A 26060-nucleotide genomic window follows, 5' to 3' on the forward strand; every position below is an offset into this window, starting at 1 on the left:
ACTTTGAGACCAGGAGTCTGAGACCAGCCTGGGTATCACAAAGAGACCCGTCCTTACAAAAAACACAAAAATTAGCTGGGTGTGATGGCGTATACCTGTAGTCCCAGCCACTCAGGAAGCTGAGGTCAGAGGATCACTTGAGGCTAGGAGTTCCAGGCTGCAGTGAGCAATGACTGTGTCAATGCACTCCAGCTTAGGTGACAGAATGAGACTTTGTCTCTAAACACACACACACACACACACACACACACACACACACTGTCTCTCTCTCTCTCTGTTAAACTTTTTGACAAGTATTCTGGTACTATATAATAAAACTAGAAATATGTGTCTCCTTGAATCCAACAATCTCCCATAAGCATCTATCCAAAATTAAATATATGCGTATGTAAGGAAGGATATTTATTAAAGAATTGTAATAACAAAAAAAGCCTAACAGCCTGAATATCCACTAATGGGGAAGTGGTCAAATTAGAGTATTGCCACATAAAACAACATTAAGTAGCTTTTATAAAAAAATTAAAGTCCATAGTTTACCTTAGGGTTCACTTTTTGTTTTGTACAGTTCTATAGGTTTTGACAAATACATGTAATGAATCCACCATTATATAACTGTTTCACCACCCTAAAAATCCTGTGTTCTGCCCATTCATCCCTCTGCTCATCCTGAACCTTTATCAACCATTGATCTTTTTACTCTCTCTCTACTTTTGCCTTTTCCAGAATGTCAAATGGTTAGAATCATAGGCAAGTGGCTTTTTCTGGTTTCCTTCACGAAGGAATAAACACACGGAGTTCCTCTATGTCTTTCAGTGTCTTAAAAGCTCATTTCTTCTTATAACTGAGTATCACTGAATTAAATTCCACTGTATGAAAAAAAAAATTCAGCTGGGTATGGTGGTGCATGCCTGCAGTCCCAGCTATCAGAAAGGTGAGGTAGGAGGATCACTTGAGCCTAGGAGGTCGAGTAGAGAAAGTTATTTCAATACTTGACCGGAAATTTTAGTAACTTTTTTGATTAAATTTCTCTAATAGGCTGAGTACAGTGGCTCACGCCTGTAAGCCCAGCACCTTGGGAGGCTGAGGTGGGAGGATCCCTTGAGCCCAGGAGTTTGAGACCAGGCCAGGCAACATAGTGAGATCCCATTCTCTACAAAAAGTTTAAAAATCAGCTGAATGTGGTGGTGTGCACCTGTAATCTCAGCTACTTGGGGGGGCTGAGGAGGGAGGATTGCTTAAGCCTGGGAGGTCGAAGCTATGCGATCAATCAGGTGAACCATGATCACTCCAGCCCAGGCAACAGAGCAAGACCTTGTCTCAAAAAAAAATCTAAAATAGTTTAAAAACTTTTTCTTTTTTAGAATTTATAACTTTACTCATAAAATATCTGATGAGAATTTTCGCTGACCAAAGAAATGCTATAATTTTGTTCTAACAGTTTTACTGAGTTGACTGTTATTCTGAGGCTGCAACATTCATTCATCATTCAACTCAGCTATAAAGAAATAAATATATAACAAGAAAAATGGCAAGCTCTATGAGAAAAATAAACCAGAGTTTAAGGTATGTAATGTGATGAGAAGAGATGAGACAGGGTCCAGATCTTTTAGATAAGATGGCTAGGACAGATCCTAGAGATGTAACATTTGGGGAGACACCCTAATTTAAAAAGTGAGCAATGCAAATCTCTGGAGAAGTAGCCGTGATCCTAGCAATTTGATGTCAACCTTAAGAAAACTAAAAAAATAATAAAAGGCCGCTGGCCGGGTGCAGTGGCTCATGACTGTAATCCCAGCACTTTGGGAGGCCGAGGCAGGAGGACTGCCTCAGCCTAGGAGTTTGAGACCAGCCTGGACAACATGGTGAAACCCTATCCCTATCAGAAGTACAAAAAATTAGCCAGGCATGGTGACATGCATGCCTGTGGTCCCAGCAACTTGGGAGGCTAAGGTAGGAGGATCGCTTGATTCTGGGGGCTGAGGCTGCAATGAGACAAGATGGCACCTGGGTGACAGTGTGAGACTCTGTCTCTCAAAAAAAAAAAGGATGTTTGCCTGCAGTAAGGACTTTACACAAACTCTTATTAGTCAAAGTTTCAAATACTGACTCTCCATCCCTGGTGATGTCCTAAAATGTTCTTCCCTTTATCACTTTCTTGGGTTCCCTTCTTCTTGAATCCCACTGCAACCCAAGCTTAGTAGAATGTTTAATAATTAAACACCAGTGTTAGGCACTCTTCTAGGTGCTAGAGAGACGGTGATAACTAGAACTTGATTCTGTCCTCAAAGCATTAGTGGATTTAAGTAGAACATTTGTCCCTTTCCATTTTGAAATGTTAATTTTGCATATACCGGATCAAGTCTTTAGTATAATCACTTCCAGATCTTTAACTCCAAACTTCATCTCTTTATTCTCTTTCTGAAGCTCTAGAATTGCTAAATGCTTGTGCATGTGCTGCCAGAACTTAGAATTCAGATTATCCAAAATTTACTTCATTAGCTTCTCTCTTCAACCCATGCTCCCAATTTCCATGAATGATAGCAAAGTCTGACAATCAGTGGTTCTTCCTTTCTCCCTCAGGAACAGTTTACTTTCTTGACTTGGCATTCAGGATCTTCCACAGTCCACAATGTGTGTTACTCATGTCTGGTCACTGAACATTTTAATATGCTGAATATGAGGAAAGGCAAGCATGAAAAGTACTGGAAGCAAGGGAAGAGAAAGTTTGGTATTGCTGATCATAATGTGTGATGTTGGATGGGAAAGGAGACGACACTGAAGCAAGCAGCAGGGAAGGTCTTAGAGTTTTCTATCTTGTATACCCAACTAAAACGTCAAACTTTATTTTTTTTAATTTCTTCTCACAGAACCAATTCGGTAAGAAAGGAGTTAGAACATTCAGTGGGTTATAGGGAATGACTAAAGCAGTATCTTATTTTTACCTAGAGCAGCTACGCTAAACTATTTGAATAAATAAATGAATTGGAAGGGGTCAGTAGCAAAAATATTACATACTCAGTCATATACACATTTTTTTTTTCTTGCGATGGAGTCTCGCCTTGTCACCCAGGCTGGAGTGCAATGGCGCGATCTTGGCTCACTGCAACTGCTGCCTCCCAGGTTCAAGTGATTTTCCTGTCTCAACCTCCCAAGTAGCTGGGACTATACACATATGCCACCATGCCCGGCTAATTTTTGTATTTTTGGTAGAGACGGGGTTTCCCCATGTTGGCCAGGCTGGTCTCGCACTCCTGACATCAGGTGGTCCACCTGCCTTGGTCTCCCAAAGTGCTGGGATTACAGGCGTGAGCCACTGCGCCCAACCCAGAGTCACATACTAAATTGCTCACATTTACGATGTAGATGGATTTAAACAGGGAGAGGTAAGGCTGAAGGTTGGGAGACCATAGAGGCCATTAAAAAGTCCAGACAAGAGGCTGGGTGCAGTGGCTCACGCCTGTAATCACAGCACTTTGGGAGGCCAAAGCAGGAGGATCACCTGAGGTCAGGAGTTCAAGACAAGCCTGGCCAACATGGTGAAACCCTGTCTCTACTAAAAATTACAAAAATTAGCCGGGCATGGTGGCACACGCCTGTAATCCCAACTACTCGGGATGCTGAGGCAGGAGAATTGCTTGAGCCTAGGAGGTGGAGGTTGCAGTGAGCCGAGATCGTGCCATTGCACTCCAGCCTAGCCAACAGGGCGAGACTCCGTCTCAAAAAAAAAAAAAAAAAAAAAAAAAAAAGTCCAGACAAGGATAAGGAGCGCTTGCTTTGGCAGCACACATACTAAAATCAGAAGGCCACAGAGATGAGCATGGCCCTTGCACACAGATGACATGAAAATTCATAAGTATTCCATATTTTTTAATGTATTGTCCTTTTTAGTGTGTGTGTGTGTGTCTGTGAGACACAGTCTTTCACTGTTGTCCAGGATGGAGTGTAGTGGCACAAACACAGCTCATTGCAGCCTCAATCCTCCCACCCCAGCCTCCTGAGTACCTGGGACTACAGGTGATGCCACCATGCCCCAGCTAATTTTTTAATATTTTTTTTGTAGACACAAGGTCTCACTATGTTGCCAGAGCTGGTCTTAAAAAATCCCCTGGCCTTAGCCTTCCAAGTGCTGGGATTATAGGTGGGAACCACTGGGCCCAGCCTGTACTGTCTATTTCAAAATAGATAGGAGAGGACTGTTGCATGTTCTCACCACAAAGTGATCAACATGTGAGATGATGGAGACACTAATTAACTTGATCTGATCATTACATAAAGTATACGTGTATCAAAACATCACACTATATCCCAGAAATATGTACATTATGTGTCAACTAAAAATCAAACTAAAAGAGATAATGGAGTTCCCAACAGTAGGAATGGAGAAAAAAAGCAAATTTGAGAAATATTTTTCTTTTCTTTCTTTTTGCTTCTATTCACTATGAATACTGTATTACAGTTTGACTATTTATTTATTTGTACAGAGTCTTACTCTGTGGCCCAGGCTGGAGTGCAGTGGTGCAACTGCCACTCACTGCAGGCTCAATCTCCCAGGCTCAAGCGATCATGCCACCTCAGCCTTCCAAATAGCTGAAAATACAGGTGCACACAACCACGCCTGGCCAATTAAAAAAAGAAAAAAAAATTTTTTTTTTTTTTTTAAATTTTTAGTACAGGCGAGGTCTTGCTATGTTGCTCAGGCTGTTCCTGAACTCCTGAGCTCAAGTGATTCTCTTGCCTCAACCTCCCAGTCTCTCATACCTGGGATTACAAATGTGAGCCACCACACCTGGCCAGAGAAATATTCAGCAAGTTAACATTAGTGAAGCTTGGCACTGACTCGATTTGGAAGCACAGGGGAGGAGCAGGTGGAGAAGGAATCCAGGCTGATTCTTGCGTTGGATGACCAAGCGGAGTTGAGTCAGAAAGTGAATCCAGGCCAGGAGCGGTGGTTCAGGCCTGTAATCCCAGCACTTTGGGAGGCCTAGGCAGGCAGATCACCTGAGGCCAGGAGTTTGAGACCAGCCTGGCCAAACTGGCAAAAACCCGTCTCTACTAAAAATAGAAAAATTAGCCAGGCGTGGTGGGACACGCCTGTAATCCCAGCTACTTGGCAGGCTACGACAGGAGAACTGCTTGAACCTGGGAGGTGAAGGCTGTAGTGAGCCGAGAGTGCGCCACTGCACTCCAGCCTGGGTAACAGAGCAAGACTCTGCCTCAAAAAAAAAAACAAAAAACAAAAACAAACAAAAAAAAGTAAATCCAAAAATCAAGAAAATGGGGGAAAAAAACCAAAGAAATGCCCTTAGTTTTACTCATATAAGCCTGAGGGACTTCTGGGGATGGCCAAGGACAAACATTTGTATACATCAGTCTACAACTCAGAGGGAAAGTATGGGATTCTGTTATCAGACTATAGGAAGTAGCAGCACTTAAAAACTAGGAAAGTAGGCCAGGCGTGGTGGCTCCTGCCCGTTATCCCAGCACCTTGGGAGGCTGAGGTGGGTGGATCATCTGAGGCCAGGAGTTGAAGACCAGCCTGGCCAACATGGTGAAACCCATCTCTACTTAAAAAAATACAAAAATTACCCAGGCGTGGTGGCGCAAACCTGTAGTCTCAGCTACTAGGGAGGCCAAGGCACAAGAATCAATTGAACCCAGGAGGTGGAGGTTGCAGTGAGCTGTGATCACACCACTGCACTCCAGCATGGATGACAGAGCAAGACTCCATCTCAAACAAACAAACAAACAAACAAAAACCCAGACTAGGAAACTGGATGAATTATACAGATGAATTATACAGAATGATAGCAAGCAGCAGGCCAAGCATCCTATAATAGAGAAAAATGAAAAAAGAATGGGAAGAAAACCAGAAAAGTAGCCAAATGACAGCCAATATTAACTGATCATTACCATTCTAGGTTACCGTGTCAGCCTCTGCACATGAATTGCTTCACTGAACCCTCCCAATAATCCTAAAAGATAATCCTTTTATTACAATGTTTTAGATGAGGAAGCTGAGACAGCTATTGCATGATAGCTGAGAATGGGTATAGAGTCAGACTGCCAGAGCGCAAATCCTGGCTTTACTAACTATAAGTTTCAGTTTCCTGTAGTTTAAACAGGAGATAGCAATATCAATGCCATAGGGTTTCACAAATTAATTACCACATTAAGTGCTCAGAATGGTGCCTGGCACAAAAGTAGCACTCAAATACCACTAGGTGGGAGTATAGAGAATGTTAAAGAAATGCAATATGAAATGTCAAATGATAACCTGCAGAATAAACTAGTATTTGACAGGCTTTCCACCCCTTTTATATATAAATATGTGTGTAAGTATATATATATGTATGTATGTATATGGACTAGATGCTTCTAAGGTGAATTCACAATACAAATGTTCCCCTAAAAATGCTACCCTAATTCATCAAGCAGAAAGACACTTCAACATATTAATGATTTTTAAAATTTCCACTGTTAATTGGTAGATGAAATAAGATTAAGCCAGAATGAGGCTTTTCCTGACACTGGATAGTTTATAATCATGTAAACATATCTCTCAGACAATAAAGCAATATTTTATAAATATTTATTGACAGCTACAGACTTTCTTTTGCATTCTGAGGTTGATTCACTATTTAATTTTCCAAATTAGGAGGCCATTCAAAAGGACTACGTTGAAATAGAAATCAAAACACATCCCTAAATGTAAATATTTATAGCCTCTATAATATTCATGTAAAGATACAGCAGAACTAGTTCTTTTAACCACTTTGGTGTTATAATGTGGGAAGATCAGAATCTACTAAGTTCTAAACTCATTTCCTCTCTACTGAACACAGTAAAAGACCCTGATATCAGAGAAATAACAAACAAAAGGCATAATTATTGAACTATCCGGAAAAAAACGGATATTAAGAGGATAAAAACTTCACATGTACTTTGTAGATCAGATGTGAAGGATAAAAAGAACTGAAAATCATGTACGATCAGTTGTAACTTCACTAAACATAAGAATTAGACTTAAGCTATCAAACCGTTTTAAAAGTTTCCTTCCTGGCCCTTGGCATTGATTACTACTGCCATCTAGCAGGAGGTCCAAAAATTAAAATTACGAGAACTGTAAAAAATCATCAGGACATAATTCCAATCTCCAAATAGAAAGATGTTTACCATATTAATAATTACTTAAATTTCAGGCCGGGCACAGTGGCTCACACCTATAAACCCAACACTTTGGGAGGCCGAGGCAGGTGTATCACTTCAGTCCAGGAGTTCAAGACCAGCTTGGCCAACACGGCAAAACCCTGTCTCTGCTAAAAACACAAAAACCGGCCAGGCGTGGTGGCTCACACCTGTAATCCCAGCACTTTGGGAGCCCAAGGCGGGTGGATCACCTGACGTCAGGAGCTCGTTACCAGCCTGACCAACACGGTGAAACCCCGTCTCTACTAAAAATACAAAAATTAGCTGGGCCTGGTGGTGGGTGCCTGTAATCCCAGCTACTCAGAGGTATGAGGCAGGGAGAACTGCTTGAACAAGGAGGCAGAGGTTGCAGAGAGCCAAGATCGCGCCACTGCACTCCAGCCTGGGCAACAGAGCAAGACTTCCTCTCAAAAAAAAAAAAAAAAAAAAGAAGTGAAGGGAGAAATATTCAGGGAAATAGCTTAAAGAAAAAACAAGGCTGGGCGCAGTGGCTCACGCCTGTAATCCCAACACTTTCAGAGGCTGAGGCAGGCAGATCACCTAAGATCAGGAGTTTGAGACCAGCCTAGTCAACATGATGAAACCCCGCCTCTATCAAAAATACAAAATTAGCCAGGCATGGTGGCACATGCCTATAATCCCAGCTACTTGGGAAGGCTGAGGCAGGAGAACCGCTTGAACGCGGGAGGCAGAGGTGCGGTGAGCCAAGATCGCACCACTGCACTGCAGTATGGGCAACAAAAGCGAAACTACGTCTCAAAAAAAAAAAAAAAAAAATTAGCTGGGCATGGTGGTGCGTGCCTGTAGTCCCAGCTACTTGGGAGGCTGAGGCAGGAGAATCGCTTGAACCTGGAGGCAGAGTTGCAGTGAGCCGAGAATGTGCCACTACACTGTCTCCAAAAAAAAAAAAAAAAAGTTCAGGACCAGATGGATTCACAGCAGAATTCTACCAGACATTCAAAGAATTGGTACCAATCCTTTTGACACTATTCCACAAGATAACAAAGGAACTCTCCCTAATTCATTCTATGAAGCCAGCATCACCCTAATACCAAAACCAGGAAAGGACATAACCAAAAAACAAAACTACAGACCGATATCCTTGATGAACATAGATGCTAAGATCCTTAACAAAATTCTAGCTAACTGAATCCAACAACATATCAAGAAGATAATCCTCCATGATCAAGTAGGTTTCATACCAGGAATGCAGGGATGGTTTAACATACACAAGTCAATAAATGTGATGTACCACATAAACAGAATTAACAACAAAAATCACATGATCATCTCAATAGATGCAGAAAAAGCATTTGACAAAATCCAGCATCCTTTATGATTAACACTCTCAGCAAAATCAGCATATAAGGGACATACCTTAATGTAATAAAAACCATCTATGACAAACCACAGCCAACATAATACTGAATGGGGAAAAGCTGAAAGCATTCCCTCTGAGAACTGGAACAAGACAAGGATGCCCACTCTCACCACTCCTCTTCAACACAGCACTGGAAGTCCTAGCCAGAGCAATTAGACAACAGAAAGAAACAAAGGGCATCCAAATCAGTAAAGAGGAAGTCAAACTGTCACTGTTTGCTGAAGACATGGTCAATTACCTTGAGAACCGTAAGGACTCCTCCAGAAAGCTCCTAGAACTGATAAAAGAATCCAGCAAAACTTTTGGATACAAGATTAATGTACACAAATCAGTAGCTCTTCTATACATCAACAGCGACCAAGCAGAGAATCAAATCAAGAGCTCAACCCCTTTTACAATAGCTGCAAAAACAGACAAACAAACAAAACTTAGGAATATAGCTAACAGGCTGGGTGGTGGCTCAAGCCTATAATCCCAGCACTTTGGAAGGCCGGGGCAGGTGGATCACTTGAGGTCAGGAGTTTGAGACCAGCCTGGCCAACATGGTGAAACCCCATCTCTGTCAAAAATACAAAAAAATCAGCCAGGCATGGTAGTGCACACCTGTAGTCCCAGCTACTTGGGAGGCTCAGGCAGGAGAACTGCTCAAACCCGGGAGGTGGAGGTTGCAGTGAGCCAGAGCAAGGCTCCATCTCAAAAAAGAAAGAAGAAGAAGAAAAAAAGAATATACCTAACAAAGGAGTCAAAAGACCTCTACAAGGAAAACTACAAAACACTGCTGAAAGAAATCACAGACAACACAAACAAATGGAAACACATCCCATGTTCATGGATGGGTAGAATCAGTATTGTGAAAATGACCATGCTGCCAAAAGCAATGTACAAATTCAATGCAATCCCCATCAAAATACCACCATCATTCTTCACAGAACTAGAAAAAACAATCCTAAAATTCATATGGAACCAAAAAGGAGCCCACATAGCCAAAGCATGACTAAGCAAAAAGAACAAATCTGGAGGCATCACACTAACTGATTTCAAACTATACTATAAGGCCATAGTCACCAAAACAGCATGGTACTGGTATAAAAATAGGTACACAGACCAATGGAACAGAAAAGAGAACCCAGAAATAAACCCAAATACTTACAGCCAACTGATCTTGGACAAAGCAAACAAAAACATAAAGTGGGGAAAGGACGCCCTTTTCATCAAATGGTGCTGGGATAATTGGCTAGCCACATGCAGGAGAATGAAACTGGATCCTCATCTCTCACCTTATACAAAAATAAACTCAAGATGGATTAAGGACTTAAACCTAAGACCTGAAACTAACAATTCTAGAAGATAACATTGGAAAAACCCTTCTAGACATTGGCTTAGGCAAGGATTTCATGGCCAAGAACCCAAAAGCAAATGTCATAAAAACAAAGATAAATAGCTGGGACCTAACTAAACTAAAGAGCTTTTGCACAGCAAAAGGAATAGTCAACAGAGTCAACAGACAACAATAGAGTGAGAGAAAATCTTCAAAATCTATACATCTGACAAAGGACTAATATCCAGAATCTACAACGAACTCAAATCAGTAAGAAAAAAACAAACAAGCCCATCACAATGTGGGCTAAGGACATGAAGAGACAATTCTCAAAAGAAGATATACAAATGGCCAACAAACCTATGAAAAAATGCTCAAAATCACTAATGATCAGGGAAATGCAAATCGAAACCACAATGTGATACCACCACACTCCTGCAAGAATGGCCATAATTGAAGAATAAAAAAACAAGAGATTCTGGCGTGGATGTGGTAAACAGGGAACACTTCTGCACTGCTGGTGGGAATGTAAACGAGTGCAACCACTATGGAAAACAGTGTGGAGATTCCTTAAAGAATTAAAAAGCAGAACTAACATTTGATTCAGCAATCCCACTACTGGGTATCTACCCAGAGGAAAAGTCATTATTTGAAAAAGATACTTGCACACACGTTTATAGCAGCACAATTCACAATTGCATAATCGTGGAACCAATCCAAATGCCCATCAATCAACAAGCGGATAAAGACACTGTGGTGGGCGTGTGTGTGTATATATATATGTGTATATATGTATGTGTATTTATATAATGGAATACTACGCAGCCATAAAAAGGAATGAATTAACAGCATTTGCCATGACCTGGATGAGACTGGAGACTATTATTCTAAGTGAAGTAACTCAGGAATAGAAAACCAAACATCATATGTTCTCACTGGTATGTGGGAGCTAAGCTATGAGGACACAAAGGCATAAGAATGATACAATGGACTTTGGGGACTTGGCCAGGGGGGCGGGGGGGAGGCAAGTGATTAAAAGACCACAAATATGGTGCAGTGTGTATACTGCTCAGGTGATACGTGCACCAAAATCTCACAAATCATCACTAAAGTACTCATATAACCAAATACCACCTGTACCCCAGTAACTTATGGAAAAAAAATTTTTTTTTTTTTCCAAAACAGAGTCTTGCTCTGTTGCCCAGGCTGGAGTGCAGTGGCACGATCTCGGCTCACTGCAACCTCCGCCTCCCAGGTTCAAGTGATCCTCCTGCTTCAGCCCCCCTAGTAGCTGGGACTACAGGCGCACACCATCATCCTCGGCTAATTTTTGTATTTTTAGTAGAGACGAGGTTTTGCCGTGTTAGCCGGGCTGGTCTCAAACTCCTGACCTCAGGTGATCCACCCGCCTCGGCCTCCCAAAGTGCTGGGATTACAGGCATGAGCCACCGTTCTTGGCCAAAAAATAATTTTTAAAAAAAAGTCACTGCCCCCCCCCCAAAAGAAAATTACAAGAAGCTACATTAGCTGGGCACTGGGTTGCATGCCCATAGTCCCAGCTAGGAGGCTTAGGTGGGAACGTCAGTTGAGCCCAAGAGTTTGAGTCCAGCGTAGGCAACACAGTGAGACCCCCATCTCTAAAAGTTAATTTAAAAGTAAAATAATAATGAAACTACAAATAAACAGTCTCTTCTCTAGAACAGCAATGCTTAGATATAATTCAAAACAGCAACAACCATGAACATATAAAACTGAATGCAAAAGTCACATAAAATTTTAAATTATAAGATTAGAATTCAAAGAAATTTTACTCTTCTAAAGCATTAATTCAGGCTTTGTTTCCAAATATCACAGGAATATTCATTTACCTTTGTTACTAAAGATATTCCAGTGGAAAAGTTGGCGAAGCTCCAACCTGTGGTGACTTAGGTTATTTTCACACTAATAAGAAAGTCTAACTCAGCAACCATTTACTGCGAGTTTCTTTTTCTCTTATAGTCCCTATGAGACTTTATGGGATAGGATGTTTTACTCTTCTTTATACCTCCCTGTGGCAGGCTGAACACTGGCCCTCAAAGATACAAAGGTCTTAATTCCTGGAACCTATGACTGTTTCATTATATGACAAAAGGGACTTTACAAAGTATCTTGAGATGGAGAGAGTATCCTTGTTTATCTGGGGGGTCCTTAATATAATCACAAATGTCCTCATAAGAGAGGCAGAGGCAGAGGTGACTACAGATGAGAAAGTGGTATAATGATAGAGTGATGTGCTGTGCAGAAAAGAGCCACAAGCCAAGGAAGACAGGCAGTCACTACAAGCTGAAAAAGGTAAGGAAATGGATCTTCCTTTCACAGCCTCCAGAAGGAATTGGGCCTGCAACACTTTGACTTTAGTCCAGTGAAAGTGATTTCACACTTCTGATCTCCAGAACTAAAAGAGAATAAATGAGGCTGAGCGTGGTGGCTCATGCCAGTAACGCCAGAACTTTGGGAGGCCAAGGTGGGAGGACTGCTTGAGCCCAGGAGTTTGAGACCCACCTGGACAACATAGTGAGACCTCATCTCTACCAAAAAAAAAAAAAAAAAAGGAAGAGGTGACTCTCTTGAGTAAATCTGCACTCCCCTTTCTTAAGTGTGTACTTTTCACCAAAGGAAAAAAAAAGAAAGAAAGAAACAAAGGCAGAAAGAATAAATGTGTGTTATTTGAAGTCACTAAATTTGTTGTAATTTGTTACAGCAGCTATATGAACTAAATACATCCTTTTGACAGCTTGGCGATAATCTGTACATAATCTGCCCTAAAATATTGAACAGAATTAACATAAAGACCATTCCATTTCAGATTTATCAAAATTCTCTTGTATTTTCTACCAAGTAAATGAAAATATCTTAAATACATAGAAATCATTGAAAATGTAGTTCTTTAAAGCACATAGGGAAAAAGTAAAAAAGCAGTAGCATCTTCAGTCGTATTTGCAGCTCATAGTATCAGTTGCAGAAAAAGTAGTCATGACTTTAGTACAAAAGTACAACTCAAAAACTTCATGGGTTTGGCACAGTGGCTCGTGTGTAATCCCTGCCACTTGGGAGGCTGAGGCAGGAGGATCACTTGAGCCCAGAAGTTCGAGGCTGCAGTGAGCTAAGACTGTGCCACCGCACTCCCGTCTGGAAAAACACCCTGCATGGATCATAATACAAAGTGAGAGAAAACAACCCAAAAAGTAGTTACATGGGCTTGATTTTACTTTTGCTTTACAATAGCTACAACAGTCTAAGGTAAAGAATACAAACCAGGTAAGTAACATAGCTGCATTCACAGGAAAGTATTCCTGAATACCGAACAAGGAGATAAGCAGTCCATAGACGTTTCAGAGGATTTCTCACTTCAATGGTACTTGACTGCAAGTTACCACTGTTTTACTCGGCCATAGGTTGCAGGGCAGTCCAGGCTCCACAAGAAAGAATTTGAAAAGCAGAAACAGTCACTTGGCTTTCATCGGTAACATATTTTGTATCTATTAAATTATTTAATCCTCAGAACTCTAAGTAGTCAAGTTTGGTATTTATTTCAATTATACAGGTGAAAAAGCTGATGCTGACTTGTCCAGTCAAAGGTCAATAACTGGCGCCTACTGCGATGTCTTTCCTCTAGATCATTTTACTTTGGTAACAATCAATTAATTCACTTCTAGGTGTGTTTTATTGACTTTTTTTTTTTTCTTTTTTTTGAGACGTTGTCTCACTCTGTCGCCCAGGCTGGAGTGCAGCAGCACGATCTTGGCTCACTGCAACCTCCGCCTCCCGGGTTCAAGAGATTCTCCTGCCTCAGCCTCCCAAGTAGCTGGGACTACAGGCGCCCGCCACATTTTTGTATTTGTAGTAGAGACGGGGGTTTCACCATGTTGACCAGGCTGGTCTCGAACTCTTGACCTGGTGAACCGCCCGCCCCGCCCTCCCAAAGTGCTGGGATTACCGGCGTGAGCCACCGCGCCCAGGCTTTTATTGACTTCTTAAATAATTTCAAACTAGTAAAGAAAACGGCCGGGCACAGTGGCTCACGCCTGTAATCCCAACACTTTGGGAAGCAGAGGCGAGTGGATCACCTGAAGTCAGGAGTTCAAGACCAGCCTGACCAGTATGGTGAAACCCCCGTCTCTACTAAAAATACAAAAATTAGCCGGGCGTGGTGCCAGGCGCCTATGATCCCGGCTACTCGGGAGGCTGAGGCTGGAGAATCGCTTGAACCCGGGAGGCAGAGGTTGCAGTAAGCCGAGATCGCCCCACTGCACTCCAGCCTGCGCGACAGACTGAGACTCCATCTCAAAAAAAAAAAAAGAAAAGAAACCAGCAGCAAAATTTTACAAATTATACCATCTTTTAATTTTACATCCATGGAAGCTGAATGCCACAATTTGTCAGAGACAAGCTAAAGAAAACACAAGAATGAGTAATGTCTAACACTGCTCCTTCCCGTGAAAATGAGAACACTCACAGTACCTACCTCTTTAGATAGCCATGTGGTTTAAATGATATAATAGACCAGTTGCTGGTATCATACCACATCCCATACTACGGGTCGTCTCTTCCCAAGTGAAAATCTGCTTTCTGGCCTACAAAAGGATTATACTAAACCCAGAAGGTGGTGGGGATAGTATCCGTGGAGAGGGAAGAGCAGGAGGAAACAGATCTTTCCCTGAAAATGAGCAAGGGCGTTTGGCTTTTACTGAAAAACGCCCCAGAGGAAGTACTGGGAACGGCAGCGGCAACAGCAGCCTGATCCGCAGAAGGTTCTCTGGCCAGGGCCAGCACAGGTTTGACCCGATGGCTCCGACCGCGGAGCGAGACTTCCAACACGTGCACGCTCCGTCCAAGACCTCCCACTTCCCTCCGCGCTCCCGCGATAGCTGTCCAGCGACTCTAGCTTTCTAGACTCAACCACGGCGTCGCCGCTCGTCGAGAAGGCTGCCCATCCCGGGGACCCGCCCAGCCTGGCCCAGCAAAATGTACCTTTGTAGCCTCAACCTGCACCGGAGAAAACGCTGGTTGCGCGGCGGCTTAGAGCGGTCAACTGGAATCCCGCCTCGACCTCTCTGATTGGGTAATGCGCACAAGAAAATCAAGAGGATTCGTCGGCTGCAGAGAGGCGGGCCGTAACGCCACGCGAAAGAAGTGGGGCATAGAGGCCCGGGGAATTCTTGATAGCTTCCGATTGGACGAGAGTATAACGCCTGCCCCTTCGTAGACCCAGCGTACGTACAACGCTCACACCACCACGCCATACGCTGCGTTAGCGGAAGTTTAATGGCCCCATTGGTGGGATGCGTGGCCAATAAAGGGCAAGAATAAGGCGGATTCCGCCTTCCTCGTGGCTGACTGGATGCATCCGCTGGTACTGATGTACGGGGGCTGAATGGATGCATCCGCTGGTACTGATGTACGTGAGTTTCAGCATTTAGAAGTTCCGAGTTTCCACCGAGCCAGAGTTGGGTAGAGAGTTATTAAGATGACTAGGAGACTAATGCGGGGAGAAATAATTTAGTAGTTAGACTTAGGCCCTGAAACTACAACTCGTGTTCAGAAAGTCTACGTAATACCTTATTGTTTTCACGCGAAGAAACCAGCTCTTCAGGCCGGGCTGAATGTGGTTTAGGGATTCTCTGGCTGTCATTGGGTGAAAAAGCTATCAGTTTGAAGGTAGCTCCGCCTCGGCTCTAGGGAACTCTGGGATTTGTAGTCCGGAACTTTCGAGTCCTGTAGCTTTAAATGTGGTTGTTGCTACTGAGTTCTTCCATATTGTTAATAACACCCGTTGACATTTATTGTGGTTTGTTGGACTTTTTATCCTTTCGCTTATCAGCAGCATTAAAGACAACATTTAAGAAATGTGTAAACACTGCATGTATGTTCGTAAACAATAAATGTTAGTGTTTCCAACAATTTACTGCTGTGCCTAGCTCTATGCTGTATGTTCATGATTACTGTACTAAGTAGATACTAAAATTATTTGTTTCTAAAACTTTTGCTGTTACAAAACAGTCTGATTTTCATATTAGTGTCCATTTACGATTATCTGAACCCTACATTTAGCAATTATGTGTACTGTGATGCCATGGGTAGCAGCTGCTTACATGAATCAAGTGTTGTTATGACATGAAGCAGAACTGGCTGCTGTCTTGACAGGAAAATAGGGCTATGCTTAAAATGTCAAGCAAGACCACCATCAGGAGAAATACACATTGTATATTATTAAAGACTGTATTATAATGTCTATTTTCAGCCTTTATTAAAACAGTTTAGGACAGGCTTTTCCTGACTCTATAGAATCCTGAACTCTTCTGTGAGCTAATTTAGCGATATTTCATTTTTGTGTCTAGCAAAAGTAAAACCATTAATAAATACCAAAAACTTCCTGAGTAGACTTTTCGCTTTCGAAAAATTTTAATATTTTTTTCCTATTTTACATGTAATACAAACTTTCGACTGTAGAAGGGAAAAAACATGATATCGAATGTATATAATACTTCTACATTTCTAGATTAAAATTAAGTACACTTTACAGAATTAAAGCTAAGCAAAAACTGCTTTCATTACTGATGCTTGTGATTATTGCATTTTTGTTTAAAATATTGAATTATTTTTGTCATTTTTGTGTCTTATTTCTAAATGATTAGAGAAGGTTTCAGGTTGTTTGTAAAGGAAACATTACCGATTTAGCTCTTTGTTTTGTTTTGTTTTGTTTTGGAGACAGGGTCTCGCTCTGTCATCCAGGCTGGAGTGCACTGGCAGGAGGTGGGATCATGGTTCACTGCAGCCCCGACGTCCTAGGCTCAAGTGAGCCTGCCACCTCAGCCTCCTGAATTGCTGAGACTATTGGCACACGCCACCAAGCCCAGATTTTTTTTTTTTTTTTTTTTTTTGAGATGGAGTCTCGCTCTGTCGCCCAGGCTGGAGTGCAGTGGCGCGATCTCAGCTCACTGCAACCTCCGCCTCCCGGGTTCAAGAGATTCTCCTGCCTCAGCCTCCCAAGCAGCTGGGACTACAGGCACGTGCCACCATGCCCGGCTAATCTTTTGTATTTTTAGTAGAGATGGGGTTTCACCGTGTTAGCCAGGATGGTCTCAAACTCCTGAGCTTGTGATCCACCTGCCTCGGCCCCCAAAAGTGCTAGGATTACAGGCGTGAGCCACCGCGCCCGGCCATATTTTTTGTGTAGACAGAGATTCACTATGTTGCCCAGGCTGGTCTCGAACTCGAGTTCAAACGAGGCTCCTGCCTCGGCTTCCCAAAGTGCTGGGATTACAAGCTCCTGCTCGTTTTTATTCCCAATAAATGAACAGGGAAATTGGGTGTAAATCATCGATATATTTATCCTTGTAATATTCTATATGATGTAGTAGGTGAAACGTATGGATGGGTGAAGATGACTCTGTGGCAAAAATGCAGAATTACATTTTTAATGCTTTTCATTAGCTAGCATTTTAATGGTATTTTCCTTTTGCCTCTTATTTTAAATCAGTAGTTCATTTAACATGTGAATTAAATGTCATATAACTAAGAATAAACACCATTAAAAACTGAATCAAGGCTACTGTGGTTAGCGCTGTTTAGCTGAATGATAGATTAGCTGAGTGACTAAACTGTGGCCACATTTGGCTGATTTAAATTCTAAGTGTTCTCTTAGCACTTTTGGAAGCTTCTAAAATGTTTCATTTATTTGTTTATTTTTTAGATGTAGTCTCCCTCTGTCACCCAGGCTGGAGTGCAGTGGCACAATCTCGGCTCATTGCAACCTCCACCTCCCAGGTTCAAGCGATTCTCATGCTTCAGCCTCCCGAATAGCAGGGATTACAGGCGCGTGCCACCACGCCCAGCTAATTTTTTCTATTTTCAGTAGAGACTGGGTTTTGCTATGTTGGCCAGGCTGGTCTTGAGCTCCTGGCCTCAAGAGATCCACCTGTCTTGGCTTCCCAAAGTGCTGGGATTACAGGTGTGAACCACTGAGCTGGCCAAAATGTTCTATTTTAAAGAAAAAAAATTATTATGTTGAGAATTTAAAAAACATATTTAAACAGGCACCATTACTACCTTTAACAGTGTGAACCTGTGAATCACCTTTGTACTCTGTTGGGAAATAGTTTAAGAAGTGAACTCAGGCTGGGTATGGTAGTGCACACCTGTAATCCCAGCAGTTTGGGAGGCTGAGATGGGAGAATTGCTTCAGCCCAGGAGACAGAGGTTACAATGAATCATCATCTCGACACTGCACTCCAGCCTGGATGACAGAGTGAGACCCTGTCTAAAACAAAACTAAACAAAAAAAAGAACCAAGTAAACTCAAAGTGAGATGAATGAAACGACTCTTGAGATGCAGGAAGAGAATATTAGAACCCTTATTTGTATGTCCTTTTTATTCTCAACATTTTTCTTTACATTTCTGTGTTTTTAAATTTTTTACGTATAACAATATAAGCGTTTTAAAAAATCTTTTGTTTGTTTTTTGTTTTGTTTTGAGACAGAGTTTCGCTGTTGTTGCCCAGGCTGGAATGCAGTGGTGCGATCTGGCTCACCACAACCTCTGCCTTCCGGATTCAAGCGATTCTCCTGTCTCAGCCTCCCCAGTAGCTGGGATTACAGGCATTCACCACATGCCTGGCTAATTGTATTTTGAGTAGAGATGGAATTTCTCCATGTTGGTCAGGCTGGTCTCGAAGTCCCGATCTCAGGTGAGCCACCATGCCTGGCCCCTTTTTTTTTTTCTTTAATAGGGGCAGGGTCTCACTATGTTGGCCAGGCTGGTCTCAAACTCCTGGCCTCAAGTGGATCCTTCCACCTCAGCCTCCAAAGTGCCAGAATTACAGGCTTGAGCCACCAAGCCTGGCTGTTTTTGCAATGTATATGTAAAAATATATATGTATTGAGTAAGTGGTAAAATTTTTTTGAGAAGTATGTGATCAAAACCATATTTGGAGGTCAGTGATTTAGGACATGACAACTGCAATTTGAAGATCTTGTGGGGAGAGAAGTCAAAGAAAAAAACACGAATGTTTTAGTTAGTATCTGATATGAAAGAATGATATTGGCCAGTTAGCTCAGGTGGTTAGAACTGTGAAAAGAAGATAATCTCAGGACCCCAAAATCACTAAGCCAAAAGGAAAAGTCAAGCTGGGAACTGTATCGGGCAAACCTGCCTCCCATTCTATTCCTCAATGAAGTAGCTGCAAGGATAAAACAACTGCTTACCTCCTTCATCACAATTTGCCACAAGGAAATTCCTTGTGGACTTCCTCCCTACTTCAAGTTATTCCACCTTTCCAGACTGAACCAATGTACATTACATATATTAATTGATGTCTTGTCTCCCTAAAATGTATAAAACCAAGCTGTGCCCCGAACACCTGGGGCACATGTCCTCAGGACCTCCGGAGGCTGTCATGGACACATCCTTGGCAAAATAAACTTCCTAAATTGATGAGGCTTGTCTCAGATACTCTGGTTTGCATAATGTATTGCTGATATGAAGGAAAACTTGAGTTCTTATATCTAAAGTAGAAAAAAAATAGGCTGAATGCTATTCTTTAATTTGTCACTTAAGAGCTACTTAGAAGAAAAAAAAAAAAACCAACTTTTTATCTGAAGAATGCAAGCCCTGGCTGGGCGCGGTGGCTCACGCCTGTAATCCCAGCACTTTGGGAGGCCGAGGTGGGTGGATCATGAGGTCAGCAGTTCGAGATCAGCCTGATCAACATGGTGAAATCCCCTCTGTACTAAAAATACAAAAATTAGCCAGGTGTGGTAGCGGGTACCTGTATTCCCAGCTACTGGAGAGGCTGAGGCAGGAGAATCGCTTGAACCTGGGAGGCAGAGGTTGCAGTGAGCCAAGACTGCACCACTGTACTCCAGCCTGGGCAACAGAGCGAGACTCTGTCTCAAAAGAAAAAAAAAAAAAACAGAATGCAAGCCCCTTTAAATTATCAGGCCCAGGGAGGCATTTGCAATGTAACAGCATTCTTGTCTCACTCTCCCTTGCACTAAATGATTACTCTTGAAACCATTTGTTATATAGTCTCTAGACTGACGCCAAGTAGCCATAGAATGCCATGCATCCTGTAATTCAACAGTGTATAGCCAATCACTAGCCAATGTTATTTCTGTAAACCAGTGAGAATTCCTAATGAACAAGTTTTTTAATTGTCCCTTCTCCTGATTCATCCTATTTTCTTCAAAAACTTGAGCCTCTCTCTGTTTTGTTCTCTGGAGCACTCAAGGCAACTTGGAAGTGTCCTGAAATGCAGTCCTCAAGCTTAGCCCCCTCAAAAGTTACTTTTGCCTCAACTTCTTCCTTTTAGGTTGATACTACCATGAAAAAAAATGTAAAGAAATGGTTTTAAATTGCAGCGTTAAGGGTTTAAGTCATTAAGAAACGATTTACCATTAAAAATTATATATACCCACACATACACTCATATATATTGTTAAAATATGCCATGAAGTCCAAATTATACACAATACTTAAATAAATAACTAATGAGCTGGGTGCAGTGATGCACCCTTGTAATCCCAGCTACTTGGGAAGCTGAAGCAAGAGGATCACTTGAGCCCAGAAAGAAGTTCAAGACCAGCCTGAGCAACATAGCAAGACCCTGTCTCAAAAAAAAAAACCAAAAAAAACAAATTGTTTGTCATACTACTTGCAAGTTCTCATGCTCAATCACTGTATCAGGGCTCCATCAGGAAAATAAAATCAATAGGAGACATATATTAAGGTTTTTTTTGGCAAGGAGTTGACATACAGTTGTGGCAGCTCCCTAGGTAAGTCTAAAATCAGTAGAGCAAGCCATCAGGAAAGGCAGGCTGGAACTCAGGCATGAGCTGAAGCTGCAGTCTAAAGCAGAATTTTGGCTGGACGCGGTTGCTCATGCCTGTAATCCCAGCACTTTGGGAGGCTGAGGCAGGAGCATTACTTGATCCCAGGAGTTCAAGGCTGCAGTGAGTTAATGATCACAGCACTCCATCCTGGGCAACAGCGAGACTCCATCTCAAAAAAAGAGAAGGAAAAGCAACTCAGAGCAGCCTAAGCTATGTGAAGTATGCAAAACTTGTTAGGCTTACAGAGACATGACTTTGAGACCTCAGTCATCCCCCACCCACACCAACCCACACTGTAACTGCCCGGTGGATTCATCTTCCCCGCTGCCTAGACAGAGGTGATTTATCAAGACAGGGGAATTGCATGGAGAAAGAGTAATTCACATAGAACCGGCTGTGTGGGAGACAAGTATTATTACTCGAATCAGTATCCTTGAGCTTGATCAGAGTTTTTAAAGACAATTTGACAAGTAGGGGCTTGGGAAGGGGGAAGTACTGATTGGTCAGAATGGGGATGGAATCATAGGGGGTCGAAGTGTGTTTTTCTTGCTGTTTTCTGTTCCTGGGTGGGATGGCAGAACTGGTTGAGCCAGATTACTGGTCTGGGTCTGGGTGGTGTCAAGTTGATCCATTGAGTGCAAGGTCTGCAAATATCTCAAGCACTGATCTTAGGTTTTACAAAAGTGATGTTATCCCCAGGAGCAATTTGAGGAGGTTCAGAGGAGCCGGAGGTTGCATGGTTGCATGACCCGTAAACTAATTTCTAATCTTTTTTTTTTTTTTTTTTTTTTGAGACGGAGTTTTGCTCTTGTTGCCCAGGCTGGAGTGCAATGGCACGATTTCAGCTCTCCGCAACCTCCGGCCCCCGGGTTCAAGCGATTCTCCTGCCTCGGCCTCCTGAGTAGTTGGGATTACAGGTGCCCGCCACCAAGCCTGGCTAATTTTGTATTTTTAGTAGAGAGGGTGTTTGTCCATGTTTGTCAGGCTGATCTTGAACTCCCGACCTCAGGTGATCCACCCGCCTTGGCCTCCCAAAGTGCTGAGATTACAGGTGTGAGCCACCCTGCCCGGCCCTGTAATTTCTAATCTCATAGCTAATTTGTTAGTCCTGCAAAGGCAGACTGGTCCCCAGGCAAGAAGGGGGTCTTTATGGGAAAGGGCTGTTATCAGTTTATTTTATTTGATTTTTTGAGACAGAATCTTTCTCTGTCACTCAGGCTAGAGTGCAGTGGTGTGATCTTGGCTCACTGCAATGTCCACCTCCCGGGTTCAGGTGATTCTCCTGCCTCAGCCTCCTGAGCAGCTGGCATTACAGGTGCCTGCCACCATGCCCAGATAATTTTTGTATTTTTAGTAGAGACAGGGTTTCACCATGTTGGCCAGGCTAGTCTTGAACTCCTGACCTGAAATAATCTGCCTGCCTCATCCTTCCAAAGTGCTGGGATTACAGGCATGAGCCACCGCGCCTGGCCATGTCATGAATTTTGTTTCATAGTCAAACCATGAACTGAATTCCTTCCCAAAGTTAGCTTGGCCTACGTGCAGGAATGAACAAGGACAGCTTAAAGTCTAGAAGCAAGATGGAGTCAATTAGGTCTGATTTATTTCACTGTCATAATTTCCTCAGGTATAATTTCGTCGGTTGTAATTTTGCAAAGGCTGTTTCAATACCCAGGGGCAACTGTTTAAAGACGTTTTATTCTGTCCGGGTGTGGCGGCTCACGCCTATGATCCCAGCACTTTGGGAAGCGAGGCACATGGATCACTTGAGGCCAGGAGTTCTGAGACCAGCCTGACCAACATGGTAAAACCCCGTCTCTACTAAAAATACAAAAATTAGCCGGGCATGGTGGCGCATTCCTGTAATCCCAGCTACTCGGGCGGCTGAGGCAGGAGAATCCGTTTGAACCAAGGAGGCAGAGTTTGCAGTGAGTCAAGATCGCACCACTGCACTCCAGCCTGGGCAGCAGAGTGAGGCTCTGTCATCGCGAGGCTCTGTCACAGCGATGACAGAGTGAGGCTTGACACAGCGATATATATATACATGTATATATATATATCATGTGTATATGTATATATATCATATATACATATATGTATCGTATATATACATATATATGATAAAGATATTTTATTCTTTCTTTCCCTGTAGTTGCCAGACTAGCTGATAAATTACCTAAAAAAGTAGGACCCTCACCCATTATCCTCATGTTCCTGGAATTTGTGGTACAAGGAACAGTGTATTGCCAATCAATAGCTTATGTTATTTGAATGAACCAATGTAAGAACTGCCCCACTCTTTAAAACCCACCTGAATATATGCTGCTAATCAGAGCATATATTCAAGGCAACTTGAATCTGTGTCTCCCAGGTTGCAGTCCTCAAATTTGACCTAAATAAACTCTACTTATATTAATTTTTGCCTCAGTTTCTTTAGGTTGACAGTCTTATATTTGTGGGAGTGAGTCAGTATAAGCATACAAGATGTACAAACTCATCCTATTTTCCCTTCTTTTTTTTTTTGTTTGTTGTTATGGCAGGGTCTTGCTCCATAGCTCAGGCTGGAATGCAGTGGTCCAATCTTGGCTCGATAATCCCTCTCTGTTAAAATACATTTAAAAGGAACAGCCCTAACCTCACACTCCATTCCAGCCTGGCTGTCTCACCCTCAAACTCCATTCCAGCCTGGCTCTCTAACTTTCTGCCTCATTCCACTGGCTAGTCCTTAAAACCCTGACCTAATACTCTCTTTTTGAAGTCTCTGGCTCCAATCTTAAGCACCATATTCTTTTGCCCAAATCTGGAATCCCAGGGCCTCTTGAAGGTTTCCCAATACATGTAAGGCCCACTCATAGGCATGTATGCATGCCTCTACTATGTAAGGAGTACTTCTGGAAGCCACCAGCTCTAGAGTTTCTGAAAATGTCAACAAGACTGCCTTTGAAACCAGAGGGTGGGTGGTGGTGAGAACATCCTGTGAAGGGTGCCAGCTGGTTTATACCAGTCAGTGTGCCAAACTGCTCTTCTAAAGATAAAAGGTGGTGCTGTTTTAATTCCTTCAGTTTTAAGATGCACTTTACTATTACCCTTTTTAGTTTAGAAAGATGAAAGTTGACGAAGAGGCAGGGCTAGCTCTGAAACCGATAATTATGTTAATCAAAAATCCCACCCACCTCCAGAAAACCTTTTCACAGAGCTGCCAAAAGTGGTGAATTGATTGGTTTAAGCTGTATGTTCTCTTCATGCCACTTTCTTTTTTTTTTTTCTTTCTGCCACTTTGAAGCTAAAAGAGTGAACAAATAGTAAAATAGCTACACTAAATGGAGTTAAGAGGAGAAAAAAAGAAGTCCAGACTATCTAACAAACCAGTGTCTGGGTCTTCTATTTAAGAATTAGAGGCCAGAATTCCAGCACTTTAGGAGGCCAAGGTGGGTGGATCACCTGAGGTCAGGAGTTCAAGGCCAGCCTGACCAACATGGTGAAAGCCTGTCTCTACTAAAAATACAAAACTTAGCCGGGCGTGGTGGCAGGCTCCTGTAATCCCAGCTACTTGGGAGGCTGAGACAGGAGAATCACTTGAACCCTGGAGGCAGAGGTTGCAGTGAGCCAAGATTGCGTCATTGCACTCCAGCCTGGGCAACAAGAGAGAGACTCCGTCTCAAAAAAATAAATAAAAAATAAGAATTAGGACCATACTTTTATTTTATTTTATTATTTTTTAGACAGGAACCACTCAGACTGCATCCTTTCTTTCTTACTCTCCTGCAGGAAGAGAATGATCATGAAGGGTAAATGGCAGTGAAGCAAGAAGAGCTGGCTTCAGGCTCAGAAGAGAATGCTGTGCCTCTTCCTCATGGTTTCCGGTGCCCTGCATGTTCAGAGAAACTTCTCTAGTAATGAATGAACTATAGAAATGATCCCTGAAAATATGGTCTTGATACTTTATTTTTGTGGTGGTTTTTTTTGTTTTGTTTTGTTTTTGATGGAATTTTGCTCTTGTTGCCCAGGCTGGAGTGCAATGGCACGATCTCCACTCACTGCAACCTCCACCTCCCAGGTTCAAGCAATTCTCCTGCCTCAGCCTCCCAAGTAGCTGGGATTATAGGCATGTGCCACCACGCCCGGCTAATTTTGTATTTTTAGTAGAGACGGTTTCTCCGTGTTGGTCAGGCTGGTCTCGAACTCCCTACCTCAGGTGATCCACCCGCCTCGGCCTCCCAAAGTGCTGGGATTACAGGGGTGAGCCACTGCACCAGGCCAGGGCCAAAAGGAGCAGCTTGGGATCCTTGTTCTGTGAAAAGAAGTTCACTTCTTTCTTAATTAAGATTTTATGCTGGGCAAGGTGGCTCACGCCTTTAATCCCAACACTTTGAGAGGCCAAGGTGGGCAGATCACTTGAGGTCAGGAGTTCGAGATCAGCCTGGCCAACGTGGTGAAAACCCGTCTCTACTAAAAATGCAAAAATTAGCTGGGCGTGGTGGTGCACACCTGTAGTCCCAGCCACTCAGGAGGCTGAGGCACAGGAATCCCTTGAACCCAGGAGGCAGAGGTTGCAGTGAGCGAGATTGTGCCACTGCTCCCCAGCCTGGGCAACAGAGCAAGACTCCGTCTCAGGCAAAAAAAAAAAAAGAAAAAAAGATTTTAAAATACCTATTTGCCAATTCATATGTAGCTGATTTGGAGCATGTACTACAAGATTGGTTCTAAATATACATAAATTAAGAGCTGAGAAAGTTATTGCTAAGCTAAATTCAACCAATTACACTGTTTTTTCTGCTCTCTCCTTGCACCTATTTTATTCTAATTCTGTTTGTCAGGCTACTTACTTTTATAATCTTTTTAGTGTGGAAACAGTAGAAAAAAGGTAGGAAAAAATGATATCATGAACACTTGTTTTTAATTAAAAAATTTGTTTTTAAATAGAGATGAGGTCTCACTATGTTGCTCAGGTTGGTCTCAAACTCCTGAGCTCAAGCGATCCTCCCTCTTTGGCCACCCAAGGTGATGCGATTACAGATATGAGCCATCACAGCAGGCCCAAAGCAGATGTTTTAATAAGCACTATTACTCAAAGCTAGATATGTGATTTTGAGCAAGGTATTTTATTTTCCTCTAAACTCCAAATTACTCATCAAGTGACAATGTCTCTTGTTCAGGGGTTTTATGAAAATTAAGTAACAATAAAAGTAAGATAGCACAGTGTAGGCATTCAGGAATTATAAGTTGAAGTTCCAACTCTTCCTCTACCTATAGCCCTTACTTTGTGAGATTACAGAAAGGATGACA

General features: G+C 42.5%; 1 protein-coding gene, 1 long non-coding RNA gene and 2 other non-coding genes across 5 annotated transcripts in view; 2 read left to right on the forward strand and 2 right to left on the reverse strand.

Annotated features, from left to right (window-relative positions):
- WDR89 (WD repeat domain 89) overlaps positions 1 to 15551 on the reverse strand; it is a 47074-nt gene extending 31523 nt beyond the window's left edge. The window contains exon 1 of one of the 2 annotated variants that reach the window (XM_054449813.2): positions 14916 to 15551. In XM_054449813.2, coding sequence (XP_054305788.2) covers positions 14916 to 15328 — 413 coding nt within the window. In that variant the 5' untranslated portion in view covers positions 15329 to 15551. Of the gene's footprint in view, positions 1 to 14409 lie in introns of both variants that reach the window. The other variant, XM_054449814.2, reaches the window with a different exon arrangement.
- LOC129013365 (U6 spliceosomal RNA) lies at positions 3766 to 3868 on the forward strand. The gene has a single exon (XR_008493852.1). It is a non-coding gene; the product is annotated as a U6 spliceosomal RNA (small nuclear RNA).
- LOC134738155 (uncharacterized) lies at positions 15140 to 24701 on the forward strand. The gene is made up of 2 exons (XR_010123737.1): positions 15140 to 15342; positions 24543 to 24701. It is a non-coding gene; the product is annotated as an uncharacterized LOC134738155 (long non-coding RNA).
- LOC129013485 (small nucleolar RNA U3) lies at positions 24503 to 24710 on the reverse strand. The gene has a single exon (XR_008493953.1). It is a non-coding gene; the product is annotated as a small nucleolar RNA U3 (small nucleolar RNA).
- Positions 24711 to 26060: the final 1350 nt, after the last annotated feature.

This window comes from Pongo pygmaeus, chromosome 15, assembly GCF_028885625.2.
Source record: "Pongo pygmaeus isolate AG05252 chromosome 15, NHGRI_mPonPyg2-v2.0_pri, whole genome shotgun sequence".
NCBI classification, from domain to species: Eukaryota; Metazoa; Chordata; class Mammalia; order Primates; family Hominidae; genus Pongo; species Pongo pygmaeus.